Source organism: Leishmania infantum, chromosome 34 (assembly GCF_000002875.2).
Source record: "Leishmania infantum JPCM5 genome chromosome 34".
Lineage (NCBI taxonomy): Eukaryota > Euglenozoa > Kinetoplastea > Trypanosomatida > Trypanosomatidae > Leishmania > Leishmania infantum.
Window position 1 is genome coordinate 977,820 of NC_009418.2, and position 21,982 is coordinate 999,801.

A 21,982-nucleotide genomic window follows, 5' to 3' on the forward strand; every position below is an offset into this window, starting at 1 on the left:
CACACACATAAGGCGGGAAGAGAGTAGTTCCAATGAAAAGAGCATGAGGAGGAGACTGATACGGAAACGACGAAGAGGAGATTTGGGCGCAAAAAAAAAGAAGTTCCAAGAAAAAAAGGCGCGGAAAACATGGAAAAGGAGGAATAAAATCACACACAGAAAAAGATAAGGTGATACAGAAATGCACGCGACCGCACTCACATACACACAATCGCATCTTCACGCCTATAGACACCAAAGTAAAATATTTTCACGAGAGATTGTAAAAAAAAAGGGAAGACATCCACTTTACTCGAAAACACTTTACTGTTGTTTGTTCGCGTGTTGGTGTAGGTATGCATCGCCTTATTATTTTTTTTTCATCTATCAGGTGCTAAAGTCCTTCAAGTACGCAGGAACGCACACGCACCTATCCACATAACTATCAACTTCCCCTCATCCGCTGCCCGAAGCCATGCACGCTTTCGCATGAGTGCATAGTGCCGTTCTCCAAGACGCGTATAAAAGCGATGATGCGACAGAAAGAGCTGCAGGAAGAGAAGCTGGGAAACGAGCGAAGGAAGCGCCCATAACGTCAGGGGCAACTACACAGCACATGCGCGCATACATATGTAGATATACATGTATACACACCTCGTCTTCAAAAGAAAACAGAAACCGCGACAGCATCATGTGTTTCTTCACAACGCACACAGACACACACCTCCCTCCACTCCTCTCCCGACGGCGACGAGCATGGGGGAAGGTGAGGAAGAAACTCTCCCGCTTCATGTACTTCAAAAAGCGAGCTTAAACGATGCGAAAACAGAAAGCAATGGAAAGCAGCCACACCAGGGCGAGCAGGAGTGAGCACCTGAGTCGCACAAGATAAAGCGAGAGCGCGTAGGACGAGGGGAACGGGTTATTTGGGGCACACATTTGTGTGTGCCTGGGCATGAAAAGGTTATCTTTTGCCTGCTTCTCCTCTGTCATGCAAGCTCAAACGGATGTTCGCATGGGCCGTCTTCATGGCACGTCGCACCGAAGACGCAAACACACGCACAGAAGAGAAGATGGAGAGTACACGGGCATTCTCATCTACGCTCGGCTTCATTTTTCGGCATCGCCTAGTCCTGCTTGCGCTGGCCCACCTAGGCGTACAAAGATGGCCGTGACGTTGTCGCGCGTGCCCCGCCGCAGCGCCTCTCCCACAAGCTGGTCGGCGACGCTGTTGGCGTCGGCCCCGCTCGCCACGTACGCGGTGGCCAGCTCGACAGCCTCGGCGTAAGACATCGTGTCCCACAAGCCGTCACACGCCAAAATCAAAAACGCATCTTCCTTTGCCAGTAGCACTTCAGAGGTGTCGGCGACAGCGATGATGCCTGAAGGTTTGCCGTTCGTGTATTCCTCAAGCTTGAACCCGGCATCTCCCACCGCGCGTGACACGGCAAGACTGCACATGCGCGGGTTGAGACGCGGGTGGCCCACCCTGCAGTTGAAAATGCACCCGCCAGCCTTCTTGACCCGCGTTGCCTCGGCATCGTTGCAGCTGGGATTGTGCTTGACTGTCAACAGCACAGGTTGCCCCGCACGCGCGAGGACCACCTCACAGTCACCAACGTTGCCCACCGTCAGCACCGAGCCCTGGACGACGGCCGCGGCGCACACGCAGCCAGCAGAGCTCATGTCGTTGGTGTTCTGCCCTAAAAACTCGCGCTCGACCTGAGCAAATGCGTCGCTGATCGCCTTGCGTGGAGCCGTCTTAAGGCACTCGTGAGCCAGTGTAATTTTGTGCAGCCGGGAGCGGACGTACTCGGCACACTGGCGACCGCCGTGCCCATCATAGATGCCAAAAAAGCAAACCTCCGGCTCCACGACGGTCACATGCTCGTCCTCCATGCTCGAGCGGATGCCTTGATCGCTTGCCACGCCGACCTCCAGCACCGACTGGTGCTGCATTTCAGTCACCGAAGAAAAGAAAGCACTGCAGAGCGGTGAGTGAGAGGAGCTGTCCGGGATCTCCGGCGTGGTGAAGTCCTGAGCCGGCGTCCGCAACTCTCGAGGGAGCAAGAGGTGGTACGACTCCGCCGGATCACATGTGGAGGAGTTCGTGGATACGTGTTCCGTCTCGGAGTTCAGGTCAAAGCTCTCGTTGTTAAGATAATCGGACGGGAAGCAGCTGGAGCCCCCCGAGACGCGCGACTTTCCGTGCGGTGCTCGACTGTCGTGCATCATGTCAACCGCTAGAACAGTCGCAACGGGTCGATGCACGGGTCGGAGACTCATCACCACACAGAGTGGGCGGAAGGTGCGCTTGCGAGGAAGGGGAAGGGTGAAAGAAAACGCCGAGGGTGGCGGGCTTGATGTTTGCGCGCGCGCTGCAAAGAAGGTGTAGATGGAGGCTTCGGGGTAGGTGGGTGGGTAAGGAGGTCTCCCCGGTTTTTCTTGGAGTAGGACAGGCGGTGATAGCGACAAGCAATGCCCCCTATACGTCCTGAACAGAAACTATCCGGCAGAGACAAACTTAGCATACATAGAGGAGAACTTGAAGAAGACGCAAGGGCGAAGGGGACAAACCCCAAAACAAAGAGAGTTCCCGTCGAAAGCACCCGCACACGCGTGCGCACGGGCAAGAAAGAAAAGACGAGATGCGGTGGTAACGGGGAGAAGACGGGGAAAGAAAGTACAGAGCGAAAGAGGCGAGGGGAGGGGAAGGGCAGAGAGAAGGAAAAAGGAAGAAGAAGAGAATGAAAAGAAAAAGAGGGAAGGTTATTTCACAAAGAAGGGAAGCAAGCCGGCGCAGCGATGTGGAAGACAAGAGGGGGAAAAGACAGGTACGCAAACACACATGCAGGCACAAACACACGGGAAGACACAAGTGGGAATCCCTGTCTCGGCGACGTGGGGAAAGGAGGGAGTGCGGTGACGGAAAGGAAAGGAAGAAAGCCAATGGAGTGAGCACCGGTGGCGTGAAAAGGGGCAGAGATGAAAGAAAAGCTGTGTGCGCGCAGCTTACTGTGGCTGCATGTCACGTGGGACAGGAAAGCAGGGCCGGAGGCGGGAGATGGAGCCGCTAGTGGAGGAGGAAAGCGAACCCAAGAACAAAAGAAAAGGATAGAGAGAAAGGAGTTATGGAGATGGGTAGCGCCGTGATGAAGCTCGACTGTCGCGCGGAGGAGGCGGAACTGAATGCGTTCAAGCAGGGAGGCGCACAGAGCTGACTTTCGCAGTGCGGCGGAGACTCACCCACCGCCTGCAAAGGGCGGAGCATTTGTGAGTGCATGCCGTGGGTGAGAATGCAGGAGGCGCCCTGGGTTTGCCAGCCATATTCGCAAGTTCCCTTTTCAACTCCCGGCATGGCGACATCATTCCCTCAAAGTCCCCTTACGCACAAAAGCACCTCACCTCTCGTACTTCGGCTGCCCCACGTAGCAAACACAACACGCGAACGCCCCTGCGCATGAAAGTCGCCTCCCGCAGTTTCCACGGGAGCACGTCATCGTCGCGCAAGACGAATGGTCGCATCGCGACACGTTTCGACGGCTGCGAAAAGGACGCGAAAGCGATGCAGGCTCTTTTCCTATCGGCATCACTCTCACTGCAGCATCCGCGGTAGCGCACGCATGCATGGTCGCGCATTTTTTATTCGACTCGAGAGATTTCTGTTTCTTTTTTTTTGAGGGGACTGTTGTATGTGTGCGTATGCTTCTTTCGAGTACTGAAGGAAGATGGGTGACAACCAAACAAACGCGAAATAATACTAAAAAAAAGCCTAAGCTCAGACGGGGCGGCAGTGGCACATCGACGGTGCAGAGAGATAGAGAGAAGAGGAAGATTGAGCGACGGTGAAAGAAGAGCAAACCAAAAAAAGGAGGCAAGGGGTGCTAATGACGCTCTTCCTCCTTTTCGAAATTCCTTTTTTTTGTGTGTGTGGGGGCGTTTGCTTCTCCTCCTCATCGTTGATACGGTTATCGGCGTCGTCAGTGTCTGAGGCGATGGCGAAGAGAAGCCTCGAAACCAAATAAAAGACGACAAGAACAAGCGCGAGAAGGAGAGCAAAGCGAAAAAAGAAAAGAGAGAATCAAAGGAAGGAAACACACACACACACACACAAATAAAAAAGGAACACACGCGCAAAAGTGTGCGGAAGCAAATGGAAAAAAAAGCGAGAAGGTTGGATCGCAGTCGTACAGAGATAGAGAAAAAAATAATAATAATAGTAATCAGACATGATATATATGTTCATAACAAGCATCAACGCGCACAAAGAATGCACATCCATGCACTCTATAGGCCCACTACCTGCAGACACACGCACACAGAAAAACATTGCAAACATAGCCGCTTCTGTGCTGCCCTTCCCTCCTCACCCTACCCTCCCCCCGTCCGAAAGCCGCGGACGCAGGTTCAGGGTATTTTTTATCGTCGTGTTTCTACAAGTTGCTTCTGCTTGTGCGTCTTCGACATGTTCATCCGCCGCTGCGTCTCTCTCCCTCGCCTCATCAACAAAGAGAGAAGCTGTGAGAGAGCAAGAAGGAAACTGTGTTCTTCTCGGGCAAGCGAGTCACCAACTCTTCACAGCACAGCTGAGCAGCCATCAAATATACACGCGCATCACTGGAGCAGCCACACTTGCCCGAGGGCTAGAGATCTGTCAAGCAGCTCCCTACCCCCCGTTTTTTCCGAGAAAGGCGGTCTTGCGTTCTCATGGCCATCGAAGTCACCGACGCCATTACTACAAGCGCACATGCATACATGCATGCCCTAAGGCGTTTCACCGCAAATCACAGCCACAATTACGCTGTGCCTGCCAAAATCAAAAAAGAAAACAGGACGAGCACGAGATAGAAAGGCATCCTACACGCGCACACGCAGATGTGCTCGTAAGAGAACCGCAAAGTTATACCCAGCCGCCTCTAATATCCCATCATCATACACACGCAGAGAAAGAGAGAAGGGGGAGGGGGGTGAAAGGAGGAAGTCACAGGGAGCAGAAGAGAGCCATGAAAACAAAAAGAACACGCACAAACACACACAAGAACGAAAAGAGGTACACACGCCCAACCGCTTCACTATTCGTTCACACACGCTCAGGCATATGCGTACACTCTCCTCGCCTTTCATAGGCCGCCCACGTGCGCACGGCTTCTTTCGTGGGCGTCGCATCGCTTTTCCTTTTGCCTCTCTGTCCCTCCCCCAACTCACCACCTCTTCCACCTCGTCATCGCATGAGACACGAAGCGACGGCAAGAGAACAATCAGCGGCGGGAAGAGGGGCGGCAAAGAAAACAAAAACAAAGGAAAGACGTCACAAAAGAGGAAAGAGCAGCGCGCGCGAAAGGAAAGGATGAAGATGACGCAGATACGCACACACACAGACCTACACAGGCATCGAAAAAGAGCTCGCTTCGACGCAGGGAAAAGAGCCATCGCCACCCTTGCTCTATCTCTTTGCATTGCCGTACCTCTCTACAGCCACCCCCCGCTCTCATAACACCAGCCTCCGCTTTCCACTTTCCCTTTACCAACCGTTTGTTATTCACTTTTTTGCCGACATCCTGAGAAATAAACGAAAACTAATCGGGATAACCTGATCAGCAGACGGAAAAGTGGCCAAAAAAAAAAAACACCGGAGAAAGCGTGTTGGCGGGGGAGCGCAAAGGAGGGAGGAGGGAAGAAGAAAGCGGAGCAGTCCGATAGAGGTGTTTGGTGCTTGTGACGGGGGAAGCGGAAAAGGGTACAGCCCGGAAAAGGCTACGGTAGTGGGAAGAACCGAGTGTGGGACCGTAGTCGTTTCTCCTCTGCTTTCTGTGCTCACGCGATGTCTGCCAGCTCGCACCGATCGGCAACAGAAGCTGTCTGGCCATCTGTACCTTCGTTGTTTTTACACTTCTTAACCCCCTTGCCGACCCCACAAAGGCATACTCTATAATATGTCTGTCATTAAAGGATCCTCCACATAGACACAGAGAGCTACAGAGTCTCCGCCCTCGAGGCTTTCCTTCTTCTTCCGTTTGTATCACATGCATCAGGTGGTTTATTAGCTTCTTTGTCTTCCGCTTTGGGGGAGAGAAAGAGGGTTACTTCAAGAAGGCAAGAAGCGAGGTATCCGCAGACGTTCGCGCACGCCTTGTGTGTGTGCGTGTATGTGTGTGTGTGCGTGTTTGTGTGGGTGTGTCTGTGTCGCACGGCACGACTAAGGTTCTTCGGAGAGGTTGCGCGTTGAGGTCGATACAGCCGCTTCAGGCACGAACTCGCGCGTGCTCAGAGGTCCCTCCCGGCGTGTCAGGTGAACCAGCATGGCAGTAACATTATCAGTGCTCCCTTTCGTGAGAGCTGCCTGAGCTAACTCCTCGGCGATGCACTGCGCCGGCACGCCTTCCTGTAATCGTTGGGAGCAAAAGTCCACCACTTCTGCGTATGTCATGACATCCCAGAGTCCGTCGCAGCCGATCACGAGAAACTCATCCTCATCCGTCAGTCGGGTAACCGACGTCTCCGGAACAGCGATCACTCCGGAGGGCTTGCCATCCGTGTACTTGGCAAGCTTGAAGCCTGCATCTCCGATGGCGCGTGTCACGGCAAGACTAACGACCGCCGGGTTGTAGTTCGGATGTCCGACGCGATTGTGGCACACCTTGCCCCCTACAGACCGAATTCGCTCCTCCTCGCTCGGGTTACTGGCGATGTTGTGTCGCACGGTGAGAACTACTGGCTTTGCGTTGTGCGAAAGCACAACTTCGGCGTCGCCTACGTTTCCTACTACAAGCTTGTCATCTATGATCAAAGCAACCGCGCAGACGCTGCCAGACTCGTTTGTCTCCGCCTCGGAGCGGGCGAGGAAGGCTCGGTCAGCCTCTACTATGCCATCGACGATGGCCTTCTCGGGATTAGTCTTCACCTCTGGATGGCCGAGGATGAGCCCGTGCAATTGGTCGCGGAGGTACTCCGCACATTGGGTGCCGCCGTGACCGTCGTAGACGCCGAAAAACGGAATCCCCTCGGACAGCATCGTATGCTGATCCTCCATCGTCTTGCGGGTGCCCTGCTCAGCGGTCGCGCCGTAGTCGACGACAACGAAGGCAGTCTTGCGCAAGCTACTGTGGCGGCAAAGGGGGTGCAGCGTCGTCGAGTTCTGCCGCGACGGCGCTGCGGAGCTCATATTGGAAGGAACGACCACGTGGTTAGCTTGATGGCCCTTGCCGTGACTGCCGTCGCAGGCCGACTGCGGTGCGGATGCATCCTCTACGCCTGTAGAAGGGGGCGGCGCTTGCGGGGGTAGGCCAGTCTTTGCTGGGTCGCGCGGTCTCGTCGGTGAGCTCGCTGGCAGTGGCGAGAGAAAATGTGGGTGTTTGCCCACGGATGTACTACTGCTCGTAGAGCTGCTCTTGTTCACGGGAACTGTCGGCGGTTTCTGCTTCGGACGCAGGATAGACTTCTTCTTCGCAGAAGTGAAGGCTGTTGTCGCGCCGGCGGAGGTTGGCGACTTGGGCGAGTGAGGTGAGTCGGGTTTCCGCGTCGCTGTCGCGTCGCTCTTCTTCTCTGCCGGCATTCTTAGGCACGTCGTTGGTACGACAGAGAGCAAATATTAAAAAGGACGTCACCTAGAGGACGTATGGATGTCGCACAGAGAGACGCAAAACTGTTCCAGCGAAGAAGGAAGGAAAAGAAGGAGACGACGCTGCGGAGAAGAGATTACGAGGACAACAACGGAGACACACAACGAAGAACAAAAAAGAGCGGTGTAATAGAGGTAGAGCTTTATATGTATATGCGTGTCTGAGTGGGTTTTGGAGGGAGGGAAAGAGGGTTCGAGTAGAACGCGGGCGAAGAGTCGAGCAAATAGGAAGAAGCGGCAACACAGAAAACGAAAAAAAGTAACAAAACACCACCAGCTAGCAGCCAAGGACAGACGACGGTGCCCAACGCAGAGCTGGGAGAGAGAAAGAGGCAGAGGCGGCGAAGAGCGAAAACAGAAGTACGAAACAGTCCGAGCGGCACGCGGTCACGGGAAACAAAATCCGCAAGACCCACTGCCCAGTAAGACACCCTTCGCCGCGTGCTGCTGTGCGATAGTCAAGTCCCTAGAAGGAGGGGTCGATGGCTGCGTGGGGTGATAGAGAAATGAGAAACGCAGCCAGACAGACAGAAACAAGGCGGTGGAGGGTGACGCGACAGAGCGAACGCGGTTGCCACCAAGTGAAACACGCGAGAGAGGGACCGAGGCACTGAAGGAGACTGATGGAGAAAGAAAAACAAAGCAGCGTGCGCTGCTAGTTTCTCGTGAGTAAATGGATGTGCGGCGGCAGGATGGAACGAGGCGATGTGCGGGACGTGCTCTCGCTTCGGTTTTCCTTCTTTCTTACGCTGTGGTTGTTGTTGTTGCTGACGTCCCTGCCAGCACTGCTCACCTTCGTGCTGCTCACGTCGTGCGTGAAGATCTCGATTGCCAAATTAATGTCGATGAAGGAATGGTGATGGGAGACAGAGAGGATGGGAAGAGATGCGTGTCGCTTTTTCTATCGTTTTGCTTGCCGTACATGGGTCGTGAAGAGACGGCCTGGCTCAGTGCGCCCCCTCCCTTTTTTGTTCGTGGGAAAAGGGGGTTCGCTGCTCCACCTTTTCCGGATACACGCGCTCAGAGGACGGCGACGTCACAAGACAGCTTCTACGTTCTTATTTTTTGTTGGTGTTCGGCGAGATCTCTGCGTCCTCTTGTCCTTCGCTTCGCTTTCTTCGTTCGCGCTGTTGCGAGGGTCCTTCTCTGACACCGACCGTGGGCTGGCGAGTTTGTGAGACGGTGAACACAGGGTGGAAAAGGGAGTAGGCCAAGAGCAGTGGCCAACTGCAAAGGCGGCTGCAGCCACTCTGGATTCACAGACACACACACGCACACGCTCGCCCGCAGCAGCGATGATGGTAAAGTCGGGAAATACAAATGAGAAGCAAAAGGTGAGAGGGGAATATGATGGAGGCGTAAAATGGTGTGCGTACGTGTGCACACATCTTAAACGTGTCACAACTCGGCAGAGGGCGGGAGCAAGAGTACAGAAGCAGAAAAGCAGAACGCGGCACTCGTGTGGGAAACAGAGGCAAGGGACATTGTGGTGGTGGACAATGAAGCGACAGACGACATCTTTCCCGCATGGAGACGGCACAACGACCCAAAGGTACTTCTCCCTGCGGGAGAAAGGGAGGGATGATGAGCGCACACGCGGTTTTGGCTCGATCGTTTCACCGAGCACTTCGATAGACGGGATGCATTTAGTCACGCTTCTGCCGACTTTTCGAGTCCCCCACACCGCCACTACAGTTCCATTGCAGTGCCCATCCAGCTTGACTTCCCTCGCGTTCACCGCGAGGGGGGAGGGGCAGACATCTACACACACGCACTCACATGCGCAGTCCGCTACGCCGGTACCACAATCACACATACGCCCTTTTGCATGTATTTTCTTTTGCTTCGCTTTTTCCTTGGAGCTTCTTTCCTCGAGTGCGATCGTGTGGAGGACTCCAATAGAAAGGTGGATGTGCTGCGTAGAGGCAACAGCCCACAAATTCTTCACGTGTTCGACACTACGCGAGGCACATGAACACGTACACGCAGACACAAACATAGACTGAGAGGCATGATGCAAGCTCTGCCAGGTCCTCCCGACCCACTCGGCCTCCAGCCGCGCGACCATACCATGTTGCCGAAAGGAAAACTCTGACACCTCACCTCTGGCCACCAAGGAACAAAAAAGGTAACAGGCGTGAAGCAAAAAAAAAGCATCGCACGCGCAAGGCAGTGACGCGAACCGGCAGCGCCGCAATGAAGCCACGTGAGTGTGTGAGTTTGGGGGAGGGGGGAGGGCGAAGCGAGGAATGATAGAGGAGAGGCGACGAGAGAAAGAGCAGCACAGGACGGAAGCAAAGAGGAGCCACAGTAACGACACGCACACGCATACGCATACGCACACACACACACACATGAAGAGATGAGCCTCACACCACCACCAAAGCCCAACTCGCGTGACAGAAAAAGGAAAGAGGGTCATCAACAAGTAAAGGAGACTGATGGGAATGCGTGCCCGCGCAGGCATGTGTGCAGTAGTGTTCTCCTGTGTCTGGAGGAAAACCACGGCCCATAGGTCACGGAAGGCGAAGGAGCGACGAGAAAACCAAAAGAGGACGCATGCGTGATCGTCCGCATTCGCTGGAACGCGGCGCTGTTGCTAGGAGGAGGGAGAGAGAAACCCATACCGGCAAGCACTTCACATGCGTGACTCGAGGATACGTGCACACAACTCCACACACGGCTCAGGCGGCATGCTGCAGTGCAAGTCCATCTCCTCCCAGCAGCTATTGAAGTAGGCGCTAACTGCCGCCTCCTCGAACGCGCTGGGAATTACTCGCAACACGTCGATCAAATCACGAGTGGGGCACGCCTGTAGCACGACAGAGCTGGCGCCAAGGATCGCTGTGCACTTGAGGGCGTAGATGCGAAGAAGGTAGCACCACTCGGTGAAGACGCGCTGGCGGATCGATGGATCGCTTTGGGCAGTCAAGTAGAGGGTGCGAGCCCCAATCGGGTAACGGGCGGAGCGGAAGATGTCGGTGAAATGGCACCCTTTGTACTCTTTGAATACTTGCTTTGCGGGTGTCGAAGGGTTGGTGGTGGTTGCTGCGGCCTCCAGTTCAGCGCGCACGCCCGCTTGCACCGTCTGCTGCAGCTCTATGCACGCCAGCCGGGTTCGCTTCAGCTCTTCCAAATACTGACTTACGTAGGCCCACAAATCATTACGCACCACGTTGTCGTCGGCCTCGCCAAGATCAAAGGCGGCAATGAACTCGATCAACACGCACGCGTACGGAATCAGCAACAGCGTCTCCAGCACAGCGTTTTTGGAGGTCGCGATGAAGGCCGGTGACGCTGCAACAGCAGCTGTGGAGGAGCACCTGCTCTTCAGAGCGCCGTCGCCCGCCGAGGCGTCCGTGCCAGCAGCGGTTGTAAGCGACGCGGGCTCCGTGTGAGAAGCGACGTCATGCGAGCCCACCATTCCGTGCTCGTGCGATGTAGCCATGACCGACTTGAGAAACCGCACTGCGCGGGCGTCTCGGGTGACGAGAAAATAGAAGCTCACACCAAGCAACACGTGGCGCATGGCGCCCGACACTTCGAGGCAAACGTTCCGGTCCGCCTCGCACGTGCTGAGGAGGAGCTGAAGCTTACCCAGGAGGCCGTGCGTGAGGCAGCGGAAGATGGTGGAGCGGATCTGCAGCATTATCGCACTCGCCAACTGCACCGATGTGGCGGACAGTCTGGATAGGGACACTTGCACCGGGGTGTTGCGCGCCGCCGGCGTCTGATGCAGCTCCACCCAGCCAGCGGTACGCTTAAAGTGCACCACGTCCACGACGCCGGCCTGCTGAATCTCATGCACCAGGCCTACCACAAACGGATTGTCGTGCCGGGCCTCCGTTGGGATCCATTGATACAGCCTTTCTGCGTAGTTCACGGCGTCCTTGGAAGACGGCGCGCCGGGGACGCTGGGCAGCCTGTCCAACGCATCCATCGTCGCCAAGGACGGCGCAGCCCAGACAAAGTCGTAGCACACCCGCAGTACCTCATCGACGTAGTCGTTGCGGAGCATGCGCATGGTGATGTTGGTCGACTCCACGAGCTCATTCAAAACTTTGCACGCCAGCTCCAGCAAGTGAGCGTGATCCTTACATGCGAGTAGCATGCCCTTAAGCGCTAAGTAGACAAGGAGTCGATAGTCAAAGCGGTCAGACTCGTAGCCGCCAGACATCGTTGGCGACACCAGATCCGCGTCCCCAGGCACGTGCGTCAGCAGTGTCGTCAGCATCGGTCGCACCATGCCATTGAACAGCGAGCTCCGCACCTCCGCATCGAACAGGCCCGCGTACTGCGCCAGCAACGCCCATATCGACGAAAGGGCATGTGCTCGCACCCGGACGGAGCTGTGCACGACGACGATCGGCACCATTCCCTCGAACAGCGACATCCATAGGTGGTACTTCGTCTTGCTGGTAAAGGTCATGGGCTTCTGGAGAAGCGCGTCCAGCGTCAGGGGCTCCGCGGCGAGCGTCACCCGCGACAGGGGCTTGCCCAGCACGTGAGACGCTGCCAGCTCCTGCTCCACTGTGAGATAGCGCGTGGCCCACCGCGTAACGGCGTCTGCCGTCCGTACTTCCAGTGGAGGGGCCTCCAGCCCGTATTGCAGCCAGTGGCCACACGCGACAAGGTACGAAATGGCGCGCAGCGGCATGCTCTCCTCCACGCCGGAGCAGGCAAATGTTGTCAAGCAGAAGATCAAGTCGCTAAAGCAGTCCTTCACGTAGCTGATGTGCCGCAGTATCACATCCTCGCAGATGGACCAGGCGGACGGCGCCACCTCTGGAATGGCCGCGGCGTGGCTGAGGCACGAGAAGACGACGTTCCAGCCACTCGCCAAGTGTTCGGCGCGAAAGTCGATCACCTCGGAGAGAATCATCATCACCTTCTGCCGGCAGGCGACGTTTTGATTTGACATGAGAATCAACTCGAACGGCTTCAGCACCTCCTTCTGGAAAGAATAGTTGAGCAGCTCCTCGCGCATGAGGTAAGTCAGCGCGACGAGCCGCAGGCCATCCAAGGAGGACAAGGCAATCTCGCTGCTGCTGCGGCAACCGGCTAGCGTGAACACCTCACTCGCATGCGCCCACAAGTCGCGCCACTGCAGCCGGCTCAAGAAAGAGGCACAAATGCTGACAAAGTCGAACAGTTTAGTCAGCGAGAAGGTGCGGGTGTACTGTAGCTCCATCTCGCACACCTTCACCAAGCCGCTGGTCATCTCCAGCTGCACTCGCGGTGGGTACTGCGTGGCGTCGAAGAGGCGATCAAGCCACAGATCTACGTGACATGTTGGGACAGAGCGAAGTCCCCAAAGTATAGCTTTTCGGTTGTCGCGAGAGGCGCGGTCGACGATGCTGGCAGGTACATCGTTGAGAGCACCGAACCACAGATCCGCGCGCTGCTGCTGCTGCTGCTCCGGCGCCATCGCTGCGGAGGAGACGCTTCTTGTGTTATTGTTGCTCGCATCGAGCCCAGTGGAAGCCAAAGAAGCTGCCGACTTTGCCGCGGAATCCGGCGACTTTGGAAGTACCAGACTAGTTTCTTTTGACACCGGTGTCGTGTCCAGCAGACGGCGCGCCTGGCGCTGCCACATACCCTCTATGCCGTTCGCCAAGGCATCTACGAGCGACATCGCCTTGTACGCTACCTGCCACCCACGCGCGTTGAAGGAAGAACCGCATTGCATGAACAGGTTGAAAAATGTCGAGAGCACCTGCAAACGCGTAAAGGGGATCGTCGACTTTATCATCACACGGGAGCTAGGCACTGCCTTCAGGACGACAACGGAGGTCAGACGAGTCATCTCGAACATGTGCTCCAGCAGCTTCTCCGTGTGGGAAACGTTGCCGAACGCGCAGCAGACGCGCACGGTGTTCTGCAAACCGAGGAGAATGGTGCTGAAATAGCCAGCGCTTTGCGTGTCCTCCAAGTAGGCGGTCACCGCCTCGTACTCCGCCCCCGCCTCCAGCTCGTTCCCGGGCGGTGACGGCGACGAGAAGGACTGCGGTAGAACGTATTTCTCCGAATCCTCCAGCAGCTGTTGCAGAGCCAGCACGACAATGTGACACACCACATCTACCGACACCTCCCACATGGGAAGGGCGTTCTCAATGCTCGTCGCCGTTAAGAACATCGCATGATGCGCCGCGTCGTTGGTGGAAGCCTCTTGTAGCGCATTCATCACCTCTTTCAACGTCGCACGCAACTCCTGCTGGTACATCTCCTCTCGCTTGCGCCGGGCTGAGTTGAACAGCGCGTTGCCGGCGGCATCCATTGGTAGCAAGACTTTGTCCGTGATGGCTGCCGCAATAGGAGAGAGGTGGCGCAGCAAGGGAATAGAGTCCAGCAGGTTCGTCGTCAACTTACTGCTACGTCTGCCTCCGGCAAATCCGCCCGCCGCGGCCGCGGCCGACGCGTGCACCGACGGCTGCGTGCCGCACTTCGGCGACGGCCGCAGCACGATCTCCTCCCCGCTGATGCGGTCGTAGATGCCACCGAGTATGGACGGGTCGATGTCGTTGCCCTCGTCGATGCCTCTGTTATTCTGCAGAAAGCCCTCCTTCGTCATCTTGTTTTTGATGTGCGGACTGTGGGCGTCGGTGTTGAGCATGCAGATGGAGAAAGATAGAATGAAGGCGGTGTCTGCAGAGCCGAAGATGCCGGGGTTTTGACGGCAGTACTGCGCCGCGAACAGCTCCATTGTTTTGTCCACGACCTGCGCCTCGCCCAAGAGCTTGAAGCCGCCGAGGAAGAGACGCAGTGCCTCGTCCAGCGTCTTGCCGGTAAAGTCGTGTAGCCCAATCCACTCCTCGAACACGACACGCGACGACGGACGTCGAAAGCACTTGGCAAAGTAGTCGCCCAGCACCATCTTGTCAAGGTAGTCCTCCTTGACACGCAGAAACGCTGCCACCTTCCTAGCAGAGAGAAGCATGGCGTCATCCACGTCACTCGTGATGGCTGCCGTAGGCGTCGCTGCCGCTTCCACAGGGGCGGGGGATGCGGCGGCAGCATCAACGTCACCGTCTCCCGGCACCTGCTCCGTCCTTCTTGAAACCGCATTAGAATCTGATGGCGCCTCTGCATCGTCATTGCGAAGCCCATCCGAGGTGCTTGCGTTGGTGGTGCCCGTGGCTGTGGTGGGGATAGCGGCAGCCCCTGCTCTGTCGTTCAGTGAACCTTGCGCCCCCACAGTCGTCGGTGGCTCCGGTGTTGCACTGACCGCCTGACCGGCGCTCTCGAGGATCAGCACTGAGTTTTCCAAGTATTCGATGGCCGCATCTGGGGCTGCCTTCTGATTGAACAAATCGAGGAATTTCTTGAACGCATCCTTGTACCGTCGGGCCTGCAGGAAAGCGTCGACGTTCGCGGCCGCGGCGAGACCACCGTTGCTGCCGACGCCACTCATCGATGAGCCCATCACCTCGACGCCACACAGCAATGCGTGCGTCCTACCGTGCCGCAGTCCGTCCTCACTCAGGTCGTGCACGAACGGCGAACAGCCGGCAAGCTCGTGGGGTACTGTATCTGCCGTCGCGCCGTCTCGACACGCAGCCCCATTGCTGGGTGTACCGGCGTGACCGTCTTCCTCCTGATCGCATTCAAAGCGCTCGATCCACTGAATATTTGAGTCGGAGACCTGCAACAGGCTTACAAGTGCCTTGCGGCGAAGTGGTTCTGGCACGTCGTACTCCAGCCGCACTGTCAGAACCCTCTTCAGCTCAGCGAAGAGATCGCTGTTGCACACCTGCTGTGCCGGAGGCATGGCGAGCGCGCCGAGGTAGTGGATCATCATCTCGAAAAAACTCTGCGAGTGCGTGTTGCAGTCGTAGTTCAGGAAGAGCCCAAGCAGGAGCTGCGGCTCCTCGATGTACGACCCGAAGGCCTCAAGCACGAGTAGCTTGTGCTCCAAGGAGGTGAAAGAGGAGTCTAGAACACGGAAGTACACGTGACGGAAGACCGTGCTCGTCTCACTTACCATCTGCGGACCAAAGCGCAGGCAGCAGCTTAAGAGTACATTGATGGAAAGCCGAAAGATGTCCAGGTCCGCCGAGATGGACGTGCGAATTGCAGCAGGCACGACAACCTGACGCAGCAGCTGGACAATATCTGGACTCTTGCGGAACTGCGGGCCGCCGTTCACAATACTGTACAAGAGAAAACTCAGAGCCGTCACCAGAATGTGCTCATTCAGCGACGCGGCAGAAAAGCTCGTAGTGGAGGCACCCTCTTCTGTGGCGTTGCCGGAGGTTCTGCGAGGAGCCGCCGGTGCCGCACCGTCACCGCCACCGCCACCGCCAGCGCAGTTGACCGGAGCGTCGCGATGATACTCGCTCGCCGACGCCGCCGCGACGCCCACATCAAGTCCGCCGCCGCTCCCTGACAAGATAGACGAAATGCAGGAAAGCGGCGTCAGGCGAGCGATGTGGCCGCACAACTCTAGCAGCAGAAGCATGTCCGTCACCCCACGGAGCCGTCGAGGTGGCGACGCCGCCGTAAGCGCGGCAGCGGTCGTCGTTTCCGCTCGGTCACACACAGGCGGAACCCCAAGTGGGGCCGCAGCAGCAGCGATAGTGGAGGATGTGGTCGAAGGCGGTTTCTCTGCCGTCAGTTCACGTGCTTTGTCTGGTGTTTCCCCGTTATCTGTCTCTGTGCGCTCGAGAGGCGGGTCGACGAAGGATGGACCCGTCGGCTTGCCTGCCGAAATCGAGGTCACCGCAGTTGGCAAAGGCATGAGCGGTGTGCCGGTTGAAGAGCTCGACGCAGAGTGCGATGTGGTGGTTTGCTCCTTCGAGCAGCCACCCGCACCGCTCCTGTCGTCACCGTCAGAGACTCCCTGCTCGACATACTTGGACAAGGCGCGCGTTATCGCATGCAGCGCCTTCTGCGCCTCGTCTATGAGGATGGGCGACACCCCCGCTGATCGGGAGCAGAGCTCAAGCAGGGCGCGGAACACGCTTACTAGGCGACCGTCGTGCACAGACAGTTGCAGTGGCTGAAACGCAGAGGGCTGAGTGTTGGTGCTTGCCTTTCGACTGAGGCGGGGTGCAGCAGCAGCCTTGAGGGCGACAATCATCACAAAGTACAGCCGGTCACTCGACTCCTTCGACTGCACTGTGTCCACCGCCGCCAAGACCGCGTCTACGAGGCAGTCACGCACGTTTTGGCTCAGCCCCACAGTGTCTGCAGGCACGGATGTGATTTCGCTAGATACCGCGTCCGGCGCGCCAGCGCAACTTGGCGACGAAGGACGCTTCTTTCCACCCAGCAGCTTTGAAAAAAACACTTTGGCCCCTCTTGCAGTCGACTCGGGTACCGCGAACGTGGGGGCCGGCGCCACCAACTCCGATGGCAGAACTCCACTTGTCAAAACGACTGCGGCCAACTCAAGCGCTGCTGTCAGAATGCGCACCGAGTTGCGAGCAAGGCCTCCATTTTCGCCCATGATCGCCATACGGCAGGCGTACGCCAGTTTGCTGAGCTCCTCGTCATTACACAAGAACCGCTGTAGCGGACTGCAGGCAGTGGTGGTCGTAGGTACAGACGTCGAGGAGCTGGAAGGGGCAGACAGCAACGCTGCAACGGATTGTGTCGCCTCTGTGGCCTCTAGGCTTGTTGTACTGACCACCGCGGCCGCCTCCGTCCGCTCGCCACCTGTGGGAGACGGCTTTGCACCAGACGACTGCAGCGCCGACGCGCTACAGGACGGCGCGGCAGCGGAAGGCATTGGCAAGGACGCGTTTGCCCCCTGGGACGGTGCCGACTGCGCCGAGAGTTGGTCCTGGTGCTGACGAGACTCCTGTGCGAGGCGCTTCAGCGTCTTGCTAACAGCGGACAGTATTGTTCGTTCCCTCGTGTCGCTCTTCATCTCCGCCAGAAGGTGCGCACACGCGTCCACTATCTCTTCAATGCCCTTCTCCATGTCTACCAGTGGCAAAGCAGTAAAAGGATAGGCCGGCTGAATCCCAGACGCAGTGAGAGAATCCGGAAAAAGACCAGAGGGGAACGCAAACGCACGTGCCGCCACAAGATAGGGGAAAAAACTTGCGAGCCAAGAGAGGCGCGCGTTTGACACGCGGGCTGACTTCAGTTGCGGTGGGTGAAAGAACGGTGGAGAGTGTTGTCCGAGGGATGGAAGGGGCGCAAGCACTACTCTCACAGAAAGGCAAAACGGAAGAAAAAAGCAAGGGCGAGCACCTCCACAAACACAAGTGCTGGAGAGGGGGTGGGAAAGGGGTCACACCTGGCCGTTTCCCCGAAGACGACAGAACAGGAAGAAGAGAGAGTGATCGGGTGAGTCAGGCGGCGAGGAGTGAAGGCGTCCAAGACACAGAGGGCACCGATAGAGAGGAGTAGCAGTGCACAGCTACGGGCGAGAGGGTCTTCATGCGAAGACGGCGACGGGGCAAGACGAAGAGATACATATGAAGGTTCGAGAGTGGAGCGAGCAGCGACTAGCACACAACTGCTGCGCAAAATGACGAGTTCGGCAGCTGCAGGAGGAAAGTGAAATTGTTATTTTCGTTCAGAAAAGAAACATGTGTCGTGGCAGTGGATGTGCGCGCGCGTGTGTGTGTGAATCAGGAGAAGTGTACGTATGGGAGAAGAATGTTGGCAAAGCGGGTTGAAGAGCAGGAGTTTGGGTATTGCGTATGCACGGCAACGTAAGACAGACACATGTCCGACCCATAGAACCGTACACGGAGATAGTTGTGTAACGGAGGAGATACGAAGAGACGTAAAGCGAAGATTATTTCCACTCATATGTGAGTGTGTGTGTATGCGATTGTCAAAGAAGGTGCAGGAGAGAGGGTGAAAGCAACAGTTGGTGGGCGAGTGCAAGTTGAAGAAGTGGCGCACGTCTATATATACGTATACGTATATAGGTGTGCATACGCATACATCCATACAGAGGCGTGGCGGCATTTCCATGTGCTCCTTTCTGACCCAAAGTGAGAAGGGAGGACAGCAAGAGGAGGAAAATGGTTACGAAGCACTGCGTCGCCGAATGCTCTGAAAGCCAAATATTAGGCGCAGACGCGCTTCGCTGTTCCAGTGAAGACTCCCTCGCGTTTCCTCGTCGCCGTTACCGCACTCCTCCCTCCCTCTTTACTGGCACCTTTCTCGCCAGCTTACAACACGACAACTCATCTTGCTAATGTGTGCTCTATGCTGCCGCCGGAGTGCCACTGGTGAATGTGAGGAACACGGAGAGAAGGCACACCCACGTGTAGCCTCTTACGTCAGGTTCCACGTAGCACGTCCGCTTTTCAACGTTTTGCCTTCGGCGCTGTGATCTGGTAGATCCTGCGAAGGCGAAAGGGAGTAGCGGCAGACTCATGAAACAAGATTCACGACAAGAAAAGAACTCCTATCCATCCGTGAAAGGCGCAGCCCTCGACCTCTTCGAAGACCCAGGGCTTTCGCCATGATTGTTCATCTTTTTGTTGCTGTGCTACTGCTTGATGAGGGGATCTTTCGACATGAACTCTCGTGATGCTCTCCCCCTCTATTTCGCCTATCCAGAAAAAAAAAAAAAACATCAAGACCAGCAGTGCTTCTCCTCTTTTCGGTCGACTGGCGCCGCCTATGCTGAGCAGCATCATCGTACAAAACCCACACGCACGAGGAGATAGAGTGAAAGAGGGGATGCTTCTTGGAGATACGAAAACGAGGGCGAACAAAAGACGAGGCGCGCTATCCTTTCAAGGTGCCTCTCCTCTCATTCCTTTTCGCAGGAAAGAACCACCACACGCACACACACACACATACAGACCTCCTCGAAGCTCTTACACGACGGGCCAGAGGCTCAAACGCTATTGCATCATGGGCTTCAGCTCATCGCGAAAGGCATCCAACGCACCGGCTGAGTTGCCCATGGTATCCTTGGACTTGGAAAGCGCGGCCATGGTCCGTTTCAGCAGCCGTCTAAGGTCATGATTGAGATCCTCAGACTTGTTCAGTTTTTTTTGCCACTCCTTCTCCACCTCGTCCAGCTGAGCATCCTTCTTGCGGATGGTGGCCACTGCGTCGCGCAGCTGACCTTCCGTATCTATGATTTGAGCAAAGAGGCTGCTCTTGTCATCACCTGACTCCGCCATGGCACTTTGCAGCCGCTTGATCTTGTCGAGCTCCTTTTGCAGCCGGAACACCTCCGCGTCAGAGTCGGCGCGCAGTCTCAGCGCGCTCTCCTCGCCCTCACGAGCCTCTTGAACCATGGCTGACATTTCCTCCAGACGTTCCAACGCATCGGAAACCTCTTTGCCCTTGCCTTCCAGTTCCTGCTCCATCTCGCGCATCTGCGCCTCGTGCTCGTCAATCATGCTCTCCATGTCGTCTTTGAGAGCCTCGTTTTCAGCAGTCTTGTCCCGCAGTGCAGCTTCCGCGTCCAGGAGCAACTTGCGCAGACGAGCCAGCTCGTCCTGAAGTCCATCGTGTAGAGTGTTGTCCTGATCCGTCTGATCTCGTAGACGATTAATCTGGTCTCGTAGCACACCCACTTGTTTCTCGTGTTCGTCGTTCTCGCCGCGGCGTGCCTCCTGCAGCTCGAACAGCTCCTGTTCACGCGCCGCAAGACGCTGAAGCAGTTCCTTTTCATTCTCATGGCTCTGACTATTGGCGAAGTCGTCCAGATCCTTGATAACTTGATTGTACTGATCTGTCTTTTCCTTCAGCTCCTCAAGCAGGTCCTGAATTCGATTGTTCAGTGCGTCGAGGTCCAACGTCATTCTTTCGACCTCCCTCGCCTTTTCGGCGGCCCTGTACTCAGCGGCGCGTAGATCATATCGCAGGTCGTTCACTTCCTTCTGCACCGCACCCAGCTCCGTCTCGGTGATCTCCTTCTCCTTTTGCAGCTGTTTCAGTTCATCCTCGAGGTTTTCTCGCATCTCCTCACAAACCTTCGTGTCCTTCAGTGCAATGCGAAGCTCCTCGAGCTCGCTCTCCTTGGCTTCCAGCTGCTCCATAGCAGCCTTCTCTGTGTCGCGCGCCGCCGCCAACACTTCGGCAAAGGCCTCTAGCTTCGCCACGCCTTCGGCGCTCACAGCATCTGCGTCGCCAAAAAGCCTGCATGCTTCGTCCAACTTGTCCGTAAGCAAATCCAGTTCACCCTGGAGACGCTCCACCTCCTCCTGAGCCTCCCCAAGGTCGTTCTTCCAGCGCTCCTCCTCATTCTTGAACAGTTTCCGCAGCTGCTCCAGCTCACGCTCCCTCTCCTCTGCGAGATCCCGCCACGACTGTTCGGCGTCACGTGACTCCTCTAGAGCCTTCAAAAGTGCCTCAAGATGAGAGAACACAGCTTCGCTGGAGGGGTCCCTGACTGCATCGGGATCCATCGCATCCCGAATCCGTTCACCCAACGCACTCAGCTCCATCACCATTTGAGCATTCAAGTCCCGCTGTTCCTTTAGCTCATCCAGCTTCACACAGAACAAGGGCTCCCGTTCAATGGTGACAGGTGACACCGGCACGTCTACACCGGCCACGTCAACCTTTTCGCTCAGCTCCTCACCAAAAAACCTACCTTCAGCTTCCCGGCAGGCGATAGCATCGAGGCGTCTCCTTCGGAAAGCCCGAACTTCAGCGACCAGCTTCTCGTTCGTCAGACTCAGAGCCGACAACTCAGCAGCCACCTTCGCCCGATCCTTTTCCATCGTCCGCAGAGCCGCCTCCGACGCCCGCTCAGCCTCCGCCAATTGACCCCGCACATCTTCGCTCTCGTTTCGCGCCTCTGCCAACAAACCAACCGCCTCCTCCAGCTTTTCGAGAAGATCTCCGCACTCGTCACCCTTCTCGCTGAGCTGTCGTCCAAGATCTTCAACGTCGAATCCTCGACTCTCCGCCTCAGCCCTGACTGCACAAAATTCCTCCAGCGTCACAGCGTACAGCGGCTCGTCGGCGATCTGCTGCGGCTCCAGCGCGCGCTCCGCCGCCTCGCCCGCGGGCACAGGCCTTGCCGGCACGGGCAGCGTGCCGTCCGCGTCGCGGGCCTCCAGCGCCGCGTTGCGCCTCGCGCGGAAGGCGGCCACCTCCTTCGCAAGCCTCTCCGCCTCCGCCCGCTCCTCGTGCAGTTTCTCAGCAACCCTGGCGGCATCCTCCTCCTTAGTGGCGAGTGCGAGCTGAAGGTCGCTGATCGCGTCCTTGGCCTCATCAAGCCCATCCTTTGGCGCCAACCGCTTCGCATACAGGGCCCACACGTTGGGATAGTGGTATTCCTCCACAAGCTTCGCAATATCGTCGCAGCTGATGTCACTGTTGTGCGTCACACTCACGCTCGCTTGCAGACTCCCCAGCGCAAACGCGATCTCAGAGAGGTCATCGCGACAGACGCGGCATGCAGCGCACACATCCGTCACAAATGCGTCGGAAGCGCGTGCGGCTTCT

At 56.7% G+C, this 21,982-nt stretch overlaps 5 protein-coding genes across 5 annotated transcripts; all 5 read right to left on the minus strand.

The window, feature by feature from the left end:
* Positions 1 to 1,089: 1,089 nt before the first annotated feature.
* LINJ_34_2310 (protein phosphatase 2C-like protein) lies at positions 1,090 to 2,265 on the minus strand (the record flags this gene model as incomplete). Its single annotated transcript, XM_001468557.1, has 1 exon — positions 1,090 to 2,265. The coding sequence occupies one exon, from the start codon at positions 2,263 to 2,265 to the stop codon at positions 1,090 to 1,092; it is 1,176 nt and encodes a 391-aa protein (XP_001468594.1).
* Positions 2,266 to 6,175: 3,910 nt separating this feature from the next.
* LINJ_34_2320 (protein phosphatase 2C-like protein) lies at positions 6,176 to 7,531 on the minus strand (the record flags this gene model as incomplete). The annotated part of the gene is made up of 1 exon (XM_001468558.2): positions 6,176 to 7,531. The coding sequence occupies one exon, from the start codon at positions 7,529 to 7,531 to the stop codon at positions 6,176 to 6,178; it is 1,356 nt and encodes a 451-aa protein (XP_001468595.2).
* A 1,102-nt stretch (positions 7,532 to 8,633) lies between these two features.
* LINJ_34_2330 (hypothetical protein) lies at positions 8,634 to 9,413 on the minus strand (the record flags this gene model as incomplete). Its single annotated transcript, XM_001468559.1, has 1 exon — positions 8,634 to 9,413. The coding sequence occupies one exon, from the start codon at positions 9,411 to 9,413 to the stop codon at positions 8,634 to 8,636; it is 780 nt and encodes a 259-aa protein (XP_001468596.1).
* An 822-nt stretch (positions 9,414 to 10,235) lies between these two features.
* On the minus strand, positions 10,236 to 17,522 carry LINJ_34_2340 (conserved hypothetical protein; the record flags this gene model as incomplete). Its single annotated transcript, XM_001468560.1, has 1 exon — positions 10,236 to 17,522. One exon carries the CDS (start codon positions 17,520 to 17,522, stop codon positions 10,236 to 10,238), a length of 7,287 nt encoding a protein of 2,428 aa, XP_001468597.1.
* Positions 17,523 to 19,416: 1,894 nt separating this feature from the next.
* LINJ_34_2350 (hypothetical protein, unknown function) lies at positions 19,417 to 21,981 on the minus strand (the record flags this gene model as incomplete). The annotated part of the gene is made up of 1 exon (XM_003392739.1): positions 19,417 to 21,981. A coding segment is annotated over one exon (2,565 nt), but the record flags the coding sequence as incomplete, so codon positions are not given.
* Between the last annotated feature and the right edge of the window lies 1 nt (position 21,982).